General features: G+C 40.9%; 1 protein-coding gene across 2 annotated transcripts in view; it reads right to left on the bottom strand.

Annotated features, from left to right (window-relative positions):
• Positions 1 to 1651: 1651 nt before the first annotated feature.
• LOC106872890 (exosome complex component RRP45-like) overlaps positions 1652 to 14836 on the bottom strand; it is a 53600-nt gene continuing 40415 nt past the window's right edge. Inside the window, exons 8-14 of one of the 2 annotated variants that reach the window (XM_089354962.1) lie at positions 12035 to 12167; positions 10694 to 10782; positions 10073 to 10228; positions 8978 to 9008; positions 7867 to 8020; positions 4428 to 4512; positions 1652 to 1868 (exon numbers count right to left, since the gene is read on the bottom strand). In XM_089354962.1, coding sequence (XP_089211088.1) covers positions 1793 to 1868; positions 4428 to 4512; positions 7867 to 8020; positions 8978 to 9008; positions 10073 to 10228; positions 10694 to 10782; positions 12035 to 12167 — 724 coding nt within the window. In that variant the 3' untranslated portion in view covers positions 1652 to 1792. The remainder of the gene's footprint in view (positions 1869 to 4427; positions 4513 to 7866; positions 8021 to 8977; positions 9009 to 10072; positions 10229 to 10693; positions 10783 to 12034; positions 12168 to 14836) is intronic. The other variant, XM_089354963.1, reaches the window with a different exon arrangement.

Here is a 14836-nt window from a genome sequence, read left to right as displayed (position 1 = left end):
CTAAGCATTTCGCAAGTGTGCTAACGATTCTGCCAGCTCACCGCTTTAAGCATAAATATATATTAATAATCATTTAAACAACAACATAAGCTTGAAATTTTGATGGAGGCAGGCAGAGACGATTATATCTCTGGTTTAAGACTTAATTAGTCTCACTTTGTTGGTTCCAAGAGCACACAGCCCGAATTTGAGAGGTTCAGGGTTCGTTTCCTTGTGGAGGTTTGTTGGTCAGTTTTCCTGTCTTCCAAAGGGTATTTACCTGATTTTCTAAGCTGTCTTCACAGCCATCCTGCGTCTGAGAATTCTTTTATTTTCTGTACAATATACATGCATACATACATACATATATATATTGTAATTGAACCAAATTCGATAACTGGCACCTGTGCCAGTGGATCGCTAACAACACTGTCTGAGCGTGATTATTGCCAGAGCAGCTGTCTGGCTTCCGTACCAGTGGCACGTAAATAGCACCATTTGAGCGTGATCGTTACCAGCGTCACCTTCTTGGCACTTGTGCCGGTGGCACGCGAAAAAACATTCGAGCAAGGTCGTTGCCAGTGCCACAGGACTAGCTCCTGTACAGGTGGCACATAAAAAACACCATTTTAAGTGTGGCCGTTGCCAGTACCGCCTGACTGGCATTTGTGCTGGTGGCACGTAGAAGCACCCACTACACTCTCGGAGTAGTTGGCGTTAGGAAGGGCATCCAGCTGTAGAAATTCTCTGCCAAATCAGATTGGAGCATGGTGTAGCCATCTGGTTCACCAGTCCTCAGTCAATCGTCCAACCCATGCTAGCATGGAAAGAGGGCGTTAAACGATGATGATGATAAGGGAATGTTGAAAATTTCCTGGTTTTGGGTAAAAGAAAATACGAGAGGATCAGTTAATTATGATTTTATCCAACATATTCCCCTCTCAGATTCACACACTTATTGCAACAGTCCTTAAGTTCTTCTGAGCCCTGTAACAGAACTCGGATGGTTGGGCCTTCAACCATGCCTTTCCCGATACCCTTCAGGCCAGGAACTTTTCAGCACCTCTACATATATCTGACCGTGGAGAAATATTTACCTTGCTTAGAAACAGATGAAGGTTCATGACAGGAAGAGTATCCAGCTGTAGAAAAATTTGTCATGACAAATTCCATCTGACCCATGCAAGCATGGAAAAGTGAACGAGTGGCTGTGTGGAAAGTAGCTTGCTTACCAACCACATGGTTCCGGGTTCAGTCCCACTGCGTGGCACTTTGGGCAATTGTCTTCTACTATAGCCTCGGGCCGACCAAAGCCTTGTGAGTGGATTTGGTAGACGGAAACTGAAAGAAGCCCGTTGTATATATGTATATATCTATGTGTGTTTGTGTGTCTGTATTTGTCCCCCTACCATCGCTTGACAACAGATGCTGGTGTGTTTACGTCTCCGTAACTTAGCGGTTCAGCAAAAGGAGACCGATAGAATAAGTACTAGGCTTACAAAGAATAAGTCCTGGGGTCGATTTCCTCGACTAAAGGCGGTGCTCCAGCATGGCCGCAGTCAAATGACTGAAACAAGTAAAAGAGTAAAAGAGTATTAAAACAACGATGATGATGATGATGATATCAAACCATTATAGGTAGTGAATAAAAGAAAGAAAACACGAAGCAATCTTAATCAATAGAAATGGTTTATTTACAAATGACAGTGAACATTAAAAATGTAACTCCAGTGTAGGGCTGGATGAGGTCTTGTCTCTATTATTATTATTATTATTATTATTGTTGTTGCTCTTGTTGTTCCCCTGCTTCTTCTCACTGGCTGCATTTTTTCTTCTTCAAAGCCATGAGTAATTCTCTGAGAGTTAGTTTCTGGCCACCTTCTTCACCGCTATTGAAATAAATATGAATAATAGTGATTACAAATGTGGTAGTAGTAGTAGTAGTAGTAGTAGTAGTAGTAGTAGTAGTAGTAATAAGAACGATAATAATAATAATTTCAAATGTTTGGCACAAGGCCAGTAATTTGAAGGGAGGTGCTAAGTCAATTTGCACCGACCCCAGTACTCTAACTGGTACTTATTTTATCAACCCCAAAAGGATGAAAGGTAAAGTCGACCTCAGTGGAATTTGAACTCAGAACGTAAAGACAGACAAAATGCTGCTAGGCATTTTGCCTGGCGTGGTAACGACTCTGCCAGCTCGCCACCTTAATAACAATAGTAGTAGTAGTAGTAGTAGTAATAATAGTAGTAGTAATAATAGTTTCAAATTTTGGCAGAGGGGATTAGTCAATGACATTAATACCAGTACTTACTGGATGCAACACAATTACTGAAGTTGCTGTGCAGTGAGATTGAACCAGGAACCAAGTGGTTACACACCTCCACAGCGATGCCTATGCCTACACACACACGTAAGCGCATGCACGCGCACATAAACATTTCGCCCAACCTCCCGCTTCAAAAAAAAAAAAAAGGGTGTAACTGAAAACCCCTTTGCACCCACCACTATCACTACTACTCAGTTTTTTTTTTTTTCCATAATAAAGCTTATAGTAATATAGTAGGGTACCCTGGCAGGTAGACACGGTAGTGAGTGAGAGTGCATAGGGACAGGGAGGGACCTTGCCTCTATAGTGGGAAGGGATGACATATAAGCAGATGGTGGCTGACTCGCGGTGGTGATGTTGGTGGTGGGGCACCCTGACATTTAGTCTGTACTAGGTCGCCACACCCTCCCTCTGTACTTCATCACAACCACCACCACCACATGATAACAGGGTACTACTACCACCACCACCACCATTTACCAATCGCCAACACAATCACCCCATTGCCAAACCAATGAGGTGGCCTCTAGATGATTACTCGACCTGTTAAGATAAACAGCCAAATTTCCATCAAATCACACTCTATCAGCCTTAGAAAAGGGACACGTGTCGAATAATGTGGTCCTAAGTCACCTTCATGAAGGAGGAGGTGGGGAAACAGCATGGATGGTCACAAATAGAACACTTCAGATCATAGGCCTCCTCATCAGGACTGACCGAGGGCTAAACACCGACAGTGACAACATCAATGTTACTTTTTCACCAGCACCACCACCATCATCATCATAACCAATGCCAAAACTATAACCAGTCACCAATCCACCGACCCCCACTCACCCACCGTGCTATACCAGCAGTCCCAATACCAAACTATTTTAAATGACCCTCCTCCACCCCTCTCCCATCTGAGATCTCCCCCGCTCCTCCCCTCAACAGGAAAACCAAGGAAGTACTTTGTGGTAACTAAGTATGTTTGTTAGTAACTTGAAAACCAGTTCTGCAAGCTCCCCACCACCACCACCACCACCATTCTCCACTCTCTCAGCCACCCCACCACCTTCCTTCACCCTTTATTTACCCAATATATGCACACATGCACACACACACACACATATAAGAACAACACGTACATATCATTAATATATACTCAAACATAAATACACACACATATTTACATATATGTGTCGATACATACATACATACATACATATATATATATATATATATATATATATATATATATATATATGCATGTATTTACATATGCACATGCCCACATACAAAAAATTACACATACACACAATCTCTGTACACACACACACACACATATTCATTCTCTCTCTACATTACCACATCAATGTTATCACTGCGAACCATTATCATCACTGTATATCTAGATGCATACGTGTGTGTGTGTGTGTATGTGAGAGAGAGAGTGTGTGTGCGTGAGTGTGTGTGTGTGTAACTCACACACATACACATTACTTAATCAAAGCATGCACTATCTCCCAAAAATAAATACATATACACACGCTCTCACATACAGATAAAGATAGATAGATACATACATACATACATACATACATACATACAGACATACATACATACACACACAATTCACACAACATACATTCAAGGGGCTAAAATATTCTCAGGAAACGAAACAAATAAGAAAAATGATTGGAGACAAACAAGACAAACAGAGAGGGGTGGAGGAGAGAAGAAAGATTTAACATAAATAGAAGAAAGGATGGGGGTGGGATGAAAAGGACCTGTTGCAGAGAGAAGAACCCTCTTTATATAAGAGATCCCTTCCTTTTTTGAACTCCTTTTTTATTTAGTCATTACTTCTTTGCTTTCTGACCCCTTAGCATTCACATTATTTTGTCAAAAGTAACACTCTTTACTCTTTTACTCTTTTACATTTATACATACGTATATTTAAACATGCATACTCTTTTACTCTTTTACTTGTTTCAGTCATTTGCTGGAGCACCACCAATACACACATAGAGGGAGGAGAGAGAGGGGGGAGGAGAGAGGGAGAGGAGAGAGAGAGACAGACAGACAGACAGAAATAATGTTGACCAAGAGAAAGAATCATAAACATTATCGTACCTAGATTCTTCTTTCTGTGCAAAATCTGGAGTCTTTTGTATAACCTTCACATCATCTTCACTGTCATCATCAATATTTATGATATCTAAAAACAAAATAAAATGAAATGAAATGAAAACAAAATAAAATGAAAATAAATTTTAAAAATTACAAAGTGGTAGTTATTGCATTTGGATCATGGCCCCTTTTATTTTATCCATGATTATTACTGAATATCCCAAATTTGATCAACATGGCCCAAAAAACTTATTTAGAAAAAGGTTTGGAAAGTCAGATGTGTTTATAGCAAGGGCAGATAACGGTACTGATGCTTTGTGTGAAGACTGCTGTTCGAGAGAAAAAATAATGATCAACCACAGACATTTAAATATATGAAATAAGCCAATGGAGAAGCCTCTAAATGAACAGGGTGGAATCCCTCCACCCTTTGGAAATAGCAGTCAAATTCTTTAAAATCAACCACTGCCTTTGTAAGAAAGGAAAGCTGCATGGGTTCTAGCTCAGCAAAAATGTAGAATGGAGATGGCTGGAAGGTCTTTCATTGCAGATCTGTTCAAACATTGACTCGGCTGGGATAAAATAGTAAAAATAATATATATTTGCAGAGATACTTTTTTCTTTCATCAGTCAGGTAAACTGAGGTAAACAGAGTGAAGGATATCATCCAGGAATACTACACAATGACAGCAATAAGATTTGAACTTGTGTCTAAGACATATATATTTCTTTAATGAGCTAACAAAGGAGTAGCTAAATGGTCACTAGACCTGCTGGAATTAGCAGCCGAATGTCACTCATTCACACTACATTATATCTATAAAAAAAAACAAAAACAAAAAAAAAACCAAGGACACACTGGATAATGTGCGCTTAACTAACCTAGGCATGAAAAAAAAAAAAACAATTGTCAGGCCGAAACAACTTTGATCATGTCTACAGGATTAGGACTGACCTAGGGTTGTACAATAACAAATCTGCTTAAATTTCCTACTATCGCTCAATGGATCTTTTACTCATCCATTTATATTATGGTTTCGTTCCCACCCATATATATTTATATTAAAATATACATCAATGGTTTACATTGCCAGGCATGAAAACATTTTTTCAGAAGTGTGTAGCATACGAACACTGATTTTAATGACAAAAAATAAACAAGGGCAACTACTCCAATATTTACCTACATAAGTTATCTCCCTTTAGTGAAACGTGAGCCTTTCTACGGTTAATAACGTGCGTTAGAATCTTTATATGTTCCTATCAGGCAGGTATGTTGCCCGCATGCATATACGCACAGATGGTATAGGGGGTCCATAATAAGGGGAAGATAACGCAGTGAATAGAATCTTGGAGAGGCGACCGACAGATAGGTAGTTCGCGTTCTGACAGAGATATATACAGCAGTTTTCGTCTATAGACGACACTAAACGATCAGACTTCATCCAACTAGTTGTACATGCATAATACAAGGCGATTAATGACTATCATATATAAAGCATCCCAGTAAGTGGTGGCAGCACTGTGAACTTGACGAGGGATTCACCGACATGCAGGACTGCATCCAGTTCCTTTCACACAGTGGGGGGAGGAAAGCTATTTGCCTAAGACTTGCTCAAGACTTGGCTAAAATGGTTAACTTCAGCAGGGAACTAATGTACTGAGCTGACGGAGTATGCGAGATTACTGAGGAAGACATGGCTTTTATCTTTCGCTTGTTTCAGTCACCGAACTGCAGCCATTCTGTGACACCTCTCAACAACAACAACAACAACAACAACAACAACAGCAGCAACAGCAACAACAACAACAATATTAATAATAATAATAGTTTCTTTTATTGGCCACAAGGGCTCAAGACATGGAAGACAATATCAAAGGACAAATTACAGCACACAAAACAAAACCAGGTGGAGTTTACATCGATCAAAGGGAGATACTACCACATTAAAGGATATATAAAATAGAAATTAGTGCAATATATAATAAATAAATGATGATGAGGAGCCTTTGTATTATAGGCACAAGGCCTGAAATTTTGTGAAGATGGGGCTAGTAGATCACATTGACCCCAGATCTCAACTGATACATATTTTATCAACCCCAAAAGGATGAAAGGCACAAATTTCAAGACATGCCCGAGCAGATTAGATTGATCCAATATTCAACTGGTACCTACCTCAGCTGATGAGCAAAAGTTAAACCTAACAGGATTTGAATTCAGATGGACTGGCTCCTGTGCAAGTGGCACGTAAAAACACCATTTGAGTGTGGCCGTTGCCAGTACCTGCCTGACTGGCCCTCGTACCAGTGGCACATAAAAGCACCCACTACACTCTCAGAGTGGTTGGCATTAGGAAGGGCATCCAGCTGCAGAAACTCTGCCAGATCAGATTGGAGTAGCCTGGCGCAGCCATCTGGTTCGCCAGTCCTCAGTCAAATCGTCCAACCCATGCCAGTATGGAAAGCGGATGTTAAACGATGATAATCATCATCATGATATAAGATGAGTTGTAGCTGAACACAGCAAAGTATCTCATCCAATGCTCTACTATACTTGTGGCAGTGATAGAGTTCATGGCAATGGCAGGAATTTTTTATTGTAACTTAGGCCACATATTTCTTGGGGTACAAAATCAGGTCAGTTTCAGGACATGGTTGGTGGCATTCCGTTGGTTACAGCAACGATTCCTGTTGATTTGATCAATGGAAAAGCTTGCTCGTGAAATTAACATGCAAGTGGCTGAGCACTCCACAGACACGTGTACCCTTAACATAGTTCATAGGGAGATTCAGCATCATACAGAATATGACAAGGCCGGTCCTTTGAAATACAGGTACTACTCGTTTTTGCCAGCTGAGTGAACTGGAGCAACGTGAAGTAAAGTGTCTTGCTCAAGGACACAATGCCTTGCCATGAATTGAACTCACGGCCTTACAATCATGAGCAGAATACCCTAACCACTAAGCCATGCACTTTTACACATGGCTGGTACCCTGAAAGAATTACAGGCAATATTGCACATACAGGGGATTTGAACATCATTAAACACCACTAGGCACTCTGCCAACTGATCTACCAATTCTCCACCACTATTACCTTTCTACTTTAGGCACAAAGCCTGAAATTTGGGGGGACGGGACTGATTGATTACATCGACCCCAGTGTTTCACTGGTACTTAATTTATCGACCCCGAAAGGATGAAAGGCAAAGTCGACCTCAGCAGAATTTGAACTCAGAATGGAGTACGGGCGAAATACCGGTGAGCATTTCGCCCAGTGTGCTAACGGTTCTGCCAGCTCGCCGCCTTTCTCCACCACCAGTACCACCACCCTACCACCACAACTACTACCAAATTAGCAGGATTGGTACACTTATCCCCACCCATAGATTTAATGGATTATGGCTGCATTTGGGGGCTCATAACAATAACACTTTACCTGATTCTGCTGGTGGAAGAGTTGACTTTGGTTTTGCTTGACGAGGAGGAACTGTAACAGCTGGGTGGGGAGGACTGAGCTCCATCACTTCTGAGTTGTCATCAGAACTTGAAATATCAGAACTGTTTCTTCCCAGTTTGGCAGTTCCAGCACCCTGAAACAGACACCACATATTGATATATTATGTACACATCCACTTATACACACATATATATGCAAACATACACAGACATACACCCACATATATATACAAACATACACAGACATACACCCACATATATATGCAAACATACACAGACATACACCCACATATATATTTACCTTGTAAGAATTTAGAAATTTCAAGAGACAGTGTTGCCTTCTAGCACTTGTGCTAGTGGCACGTTAGAAAATCATTCGAGCGAGGTCGTTGCCAGTGCCGCTGGACTGGCTCCCGTGCAGGTGGTACATAAAAAACACTTTTTGAGCGTGGCCATTGCCAGTCCTTTGCGACTGGCCCTCGTGCCGGTGGCACGTAAAAGCACCTACTACACTCTCGGAGTGGTTGGCGTTAGGAAGGGCATCCAGCTGTAGAAACTCTGTCAGATCAGATTGGAGCCTGGTTCAGCCTTCTGGCTTGCCAGTCCTGTCAAATAGTCCAACCCATGCTAGCATGGAAAGTGGACGTTAAACGATGATGATGATGATAGAATTCAAAGTAGATAAAGCTATAGATAACAAGTTAAAATCCTTGGATAGAAAGAAGTCAAATGATGCCTGTGGGACATGAACCAACATTTCCTGTGAACATGATGGGTGTGCTAACCATTACACCAAAGCAACCCTTCATATTTTCTACATCCATTTTAGAAGCTTATATAGCAAAAACAGCTCAATTCCACAAACACCAGTATACTCAGAGATACTCAGTGTAACACTATAAGATAAGAATTATACATACAGACTGTTAAAAATTCGTGAGATGGGTGTTGTATGGAAGCATTTTCCATCAACCCAAAATCACTCACAGGGCTTAGAGCAAACTTAAGCTATATTCTTCACACACACACATACACACAATGGCTTAGCTTCATTCTTTCCAGAGAATTCTTAATTTAGTAATATGACTTACCCACAGCTTAATGGATTCACTGGAATCACTGCTGATAATCTGTTAAGGAAATCAATTATATAAAACAAAAAACAAAGAAATAACAACTAAATCAACCTTAAAACAATCCTGCTAAATTAACCATTTTGACAGCAACTTACCTATGACCCTCCCCACGAATTCTATGACATAAATTCTGTTTCTAAGAAATCTAACTTGAAACATTCCATAAAAATTCCCTGTGTAATTTATGTTCCAGACACTAATTTAATAATGACATAATTATTAACTAAATTCTTCATAATTCTACCAGAATACCAATACACTAGAGATATTCCATCAAAACGCCTTGTTAATATGTGTTCCAAAATGTTCCAAACACCAACTTAATAATGACAAAGTTATTTCAACAAATTCTTTGACTGTGTTATAAGGAGTTTCCTTCCCAACCATATGGTTTTGGGTTCAGTCCCACTGTGCAGCACATTGGACAAATGCCTTCTACTATAACCTCAGGTCATCCAAAGCTTTGAGTGGATTTGGTAGACAGAAACTGAAAGAAACACATCATGTGTGTGTGTTTGTGAGAGATCATCACTTGACAACCAGTGATGGTGTGTTTACATCCCCCATAATTTAGTGGTTCAACAAAAGAGATCAAGAGAATAAGTATCAGACTCAAAAACATATGGATTGGGGTCAATGCATTCAACTAAAAATTCTTCAAGGTGGTGCCCCAGCATGGCCACAATCAAATGACTAAAAAATGTAAAAGATAATAAAAGGTAACAATTATTTTCAAAATTAATTGAAACCAAGACATCGGATTATGCAGACACATAAACACATACACACACAAAAGAGGACAGTTACCAAATGGATTCTTTTTGACCACAGGTTTGCTTGACCAGAGCTGGTCTGGGCCTAAACAACAACAATTAAGAATACATTGGATTATGTATTCTTAGATATGCAAAAAGACAGGATGGTCAGTTAGACTGCCTTTGATCAGAGAACTGCTCAAATCAAAGCTGCATTCACCCCCACCCCCACCTGCCATGACACCTGATAACAAACAACAACAACAATAACATGAAATGTGCTCTGTAAAGATACGATTCACTGCTGGAATCATCCGAGATGTTTTCTGCCAATAAATTCACTTCGGAAGACTTCAAATTCTCCATGTTCACTTCAGCAAGGTTTTTCTTCATGGCTGTAATCTTCTGAGGTTCCATAGATTCTGCAAACCCAAACTTGGCACCAGTAGCTCTGCAAACAAAATTTTTACAACAATAATATTAAATCCTTAAAAAATACCTTTATTCTCAAGGAATTTCAAACTGATTTATTTTCTCAGTTTACTTTTAATTTTTTTTTTTAGAATATTTTTTAGAAAATATTGCAGCGTGGAAGCCATTTAAGAAACACACAAAAACCGTTAGATTCACTTCAACATTAAAATTTAATTTGCCAAAATATTCCGTGCAGAATTTTGTCAGTGAACAGGTCACGGTCTCAAAACGACAAAAATATTTTGTTTCTTAAATGGCTTATAAACACCTTCCACGCTGCAATTGTTTTCGTTCCAGCACACGATCTCAGATCAGGTCGCTTGCTACGCAAGTACATCTCCGTAAATCTTTTATTATAATTATATTTAAAAAAAGAGCATAAATATCAAGAATTATAACTCTAGCCGAACATAAAAGATTGGTGTAGAGTTATCGCCCTTACCTAGCCTGCTTATCGTTTTCCAAAGCCTTCTGAATCAGCTCTGTTATTTCTGTAACTTTGACTACGGCTATATTGGAACAGCGGAGAATCTGAAAAGATACGGTTTACACATAATAAATACCTTTACTGGTTGAAAACACAGTGGTTAGAATAGATGTTTTCTGACACTAAGGTTCTTAGTAACATTAATATATATCAATATTTGATATTTATCTTATACAGTGTGGAGCATTGAATCCAGTGTCATCATCATCATCATCATCGTCGTTTAACGTCCGCTTTCCATGCTAGCATGGGTTGGACGGTTTGACTGAGGACTGGTGAACCAGATGGCTACACCAGGCTCCATTCTGATTTGGCAGAGTTTCTACAGTTGGATGCCCTTCCTAACGCCAACCACTCCGAGAGTGTAGTGGGTGCTTTTACGTGCCACCAGCACGAAGGCCAGTCAGGCGGTACTGGCAACGGCCATGCTCAAAATGGTGTATTTCATGTGCCACCCGCACAAGAGCCAGTCCAGGGGCACTGGCAACGATCTCGCTCAAAAGTCCTTACACATGCCGCGGGCACAAGTGCCAGAAAGGCGTTGCTGGGCATAGGTGCCATCACAATTTCGCTTTTGCTTGCCCCAATAAGTCTTCGCAAGCTGAGTTTCATGTCCAATGAGGGAGACGACGTTGACATGGGTGCCAGACGTCAAATTTAACTCGATTTCGATTTCACTTGCCTCAACAGGTCTTCGCAAGTGGAGTTTAATGTATAGGTTGATTAAAGCCTTGATGATGAGAAATGAAAGAAACCCGTCGTGTGTGCATGTGTGTATACACTACGTCACACACACACGCATTTATTTAGATAGACTCAAATAAACCATATGACAAATACACTCACATGTGAAAAACAGTGATATACACGGATCAGTCATCTAGCTAAAACCTTCAATTGACCAGATGTATGTCATTCTGGTGACCCTCCTGAATGCTCAGCGTGATCAAGCCTGTCTTTGTCTCTTTCTCCTTGTCATGACATTGCGTGACAGTTGTAAAGAAGCATCACTATCACACAAGCAGTGTCCTTCATTTCCAATCTTCCACCAAAACATGTATGATCATGGGGAAACTATTACCTCACTCAGAAACAGGCAAGGGTTGATGACAGGAAGAGCATCCAGCCGTAGAAAAATCTGCTTCAAATAAACTCCATGTGATCCATGCAAACCATGGATATGTGGACATTAAAATGACGATGGTGGCAACTCTGCAAATTTATTTTCTTTAATACTTATATGTTAATTCAGGTACAGACCAAGGCTTGAACCTGGTACCTCTAAGTCCCACTTACCTGTTCATGCATCAACAGCATGTCACCTGCCATCTGTAGAGTACAAATCTCTCGGTATTTATTCATTCCAATCACCATTTTACCATCCATCACTTTCTCTTCCTTCTCTGTTGGATCAACCAGTACGTATTTGCTGCAGGGTCGAATAGAAACGGAGACCATTCAATAGCAGTGTGCTGCATGTGGTGCGTGTGTGTGAGTGATGAGTGTGTGGGGTATTTGGGAGTGTTGTGGCATGATATTGTGTGTGTGAGTATGTGTGTGTATGCATACGTGACATTTTGTGTGTGTATCCATGAGGTAGTGCGTACGTGTCAGAGATGTAGTGTGTGTGTGTGCATATGTGACATTTTGTGTGTGTATACATGAGGTAGTACATACGTGTCAGAGATGTAGTGTGTGTGTGTGTATGCATGATGTAATATATATGCGTGTGTGTATATACATGATGTAGTATGTATGTGTCAGAGAGGTAGTAGTGTGTGTGTGTTTATGTGTGTATGCATACATGACATTTTGTGTGAGTATGCATGAGGTAATATGAATGTGTCAGAGATGTAGTGTGTGTGTGTATACATGATGTAGTATGTATGTGTTAAAGATGTAGTTGTGTGTGTGTGTATGCATACATGATATTTTGTATGTATGCATGATGTAATATATGTGTGTGTGTATACATGATGTAGTGTGTATGTGTGTGAGATGTAGTGTGTGTGCAGACAAACATGCAGGCAGGCAGACAGACAAACAGATAGATATATACATAGATACATAGACAAATAGATAAACAGCTAGACTGATGGACAGACGGACAGACAGATAGACAACCAACCACGCATGCCACACAACAGGGTTAATGATGGGTTAAGAGGACTCTTTAGTTTTGCTGATGACATGACAACCTCTCTGATGCTGGTGCCATGATAAATTACACTCAGTAAATTACACTCTGTAAAGTAGTTGGTGACAGGCAGGGTATCCAGCCACAGAAACAATGCCACGATGTAACGAACGAGTGAAAGAATCTGTGGTCCATGAGCTGTCTTGGAGGATAGTAACTCCAACTACGAACAGACTCAGGCTTTGAGAACCCATACAGGGATGATTTTGGATGCTGGCGTCGGTAAAGTAGTGGAAGTGGTGGTAGCAGTGACTGTGGCGGTGATGGTGGTGGTGCAGCTGGTTGTGGTAGTGGTAGTTGTTATGGCGTTGGATGGTGAAGAAGATGATGAGCCTGTGGTGGTAGCAGTGTTGATTGTGGTGGTGGTGATAGTGCTACTGGTAGCAGTAGTAATAGCAATGATGATGATGATGATGATGATGATGGTGCTGGTTGTAGTTGTGGTGACGGTGTTGGATGGTGGAGATGGTGAGCTGGTGGTGGTGAAGGTAGTGGTGATAGGAGCGATACTGGTGAGGTGGTGGTGGTGTGTTAAGAATAGGGGTGGGGTACAGTTGATGATAGTAGTAATAGTGGAAACAGTATTAGTAATGATGGAGGTGGTGGTGGTGGTGAAGAGGTGGTGGTGATGTTAATAGTAATGTGGTGCCAGTGGAAGAGACAGTGCTGGTATGGTGGCGTGGTTGGGTTGATGAAGTGGTGGTGGTAGCGGAGAGGATATGGTGACAGTGGTGATGTTGATGGTGGTGATGATGATGATGATGATGATGATGGTGACAGTAGTGGTGGTGGTGGTGATGAGGTGGTGGTAATGATGATGGTTGTGATGGTGATGGTGGTGATGATGATGATGATGATGACGGTGGTAGTGGAGGTGTTGACGAGGTAGTGACGGTGGTGTTGATGAGGTGGTGGTGGTGATGATGTTGGCATGGTGGTGACAGTGCTACTGGTGGTGTTGATGACGTGGTAATGATGGTGGTGGCGGAGACAGAGTGAAGCAGTGGTGATAACAGCAACAGCAGCAGCAGCAGCAGTGGTGGTGGTGGCGATGGCAGTGGAGACAGCGAAACTGTGGTGTTAATGCTAGTAGCGGTGGCGGTACTACTGCTGCTGCTACTGGCATAAATAGCTTCAAAGGTTTGACATTCTATTTGAAGTACCCGACAAAGAAGAAGCTGGCAGAGAGAGAGGGAGGGAGGGAGGGCGGGTGCCACCGTTTTGGGAGTTTCCTGCACTTAGTGTAATCCAGGTTGAAGTTTGAATAACAAATTCTGGAAAATGAATTAGCAATTCTGTAACTTGGCGCTGAATGATGTTGTTGTTGTTGTTGTACTTATTGGGGGTGGTAGAGGGGGGGGGGTGACCGTGCTGTTGCCTGGTCATATGATGGTGGTGGGGGTGGTAATAGGAAATTGTCCTGAAGGGAGAGAAAGCATATGTACGTCTAGTCTTTTGTATATACACAAACACACACACACACACGTGTGTATATATATATATATATATATATATATATATATATATATACACATATATAGGAGTGGCTGTGTGGTAAGTAGCTAGCTTACCAACCACATGGTCCCAGGTTCAGTCCCACTGTGCGGCATCTTGGGCGAGTGTCTTCTACTATAGCCTCGGGCCGACCAAAGCCTTGTGAGTGGATTTGGTAGACGGAAACTGAAAGAAGCCCGTCGTATATATGTATATATATATATATATATATATATATATATATATATATATATATATATATATATATATATATGTATGTGTGTGTGTATGTTTGTATGTATGTGTGTGTGTTTGTCCTCCCAACATCGCTTGACAACCGATGCTGGTGTGTTTATGTCCCCGTAACTTAGCGGTTCGGCAAAAGAGATCAATAGAATAAGTACTAG

This window comes from Octopus bimaculoides, chromosome 7 (assembly GCF_046866305.1).
Source record: "Octopus bimaculoides isolate indiv1 chromosome 7, ASM4686630v1, whole genome shotgun sequence".
NCBI classification, from domain to species: Eukaryota; Metazoa; Mollusca; class Cephalopoda; order Octopoda; family Octopodidae; genus Octopus; species Octopus bimaculoides.
The sequence above is the reverse complement of the archived record's forward strand: the minus strand, read 5'-3'. Positions and strand labels throughout refer to the sequence as shown.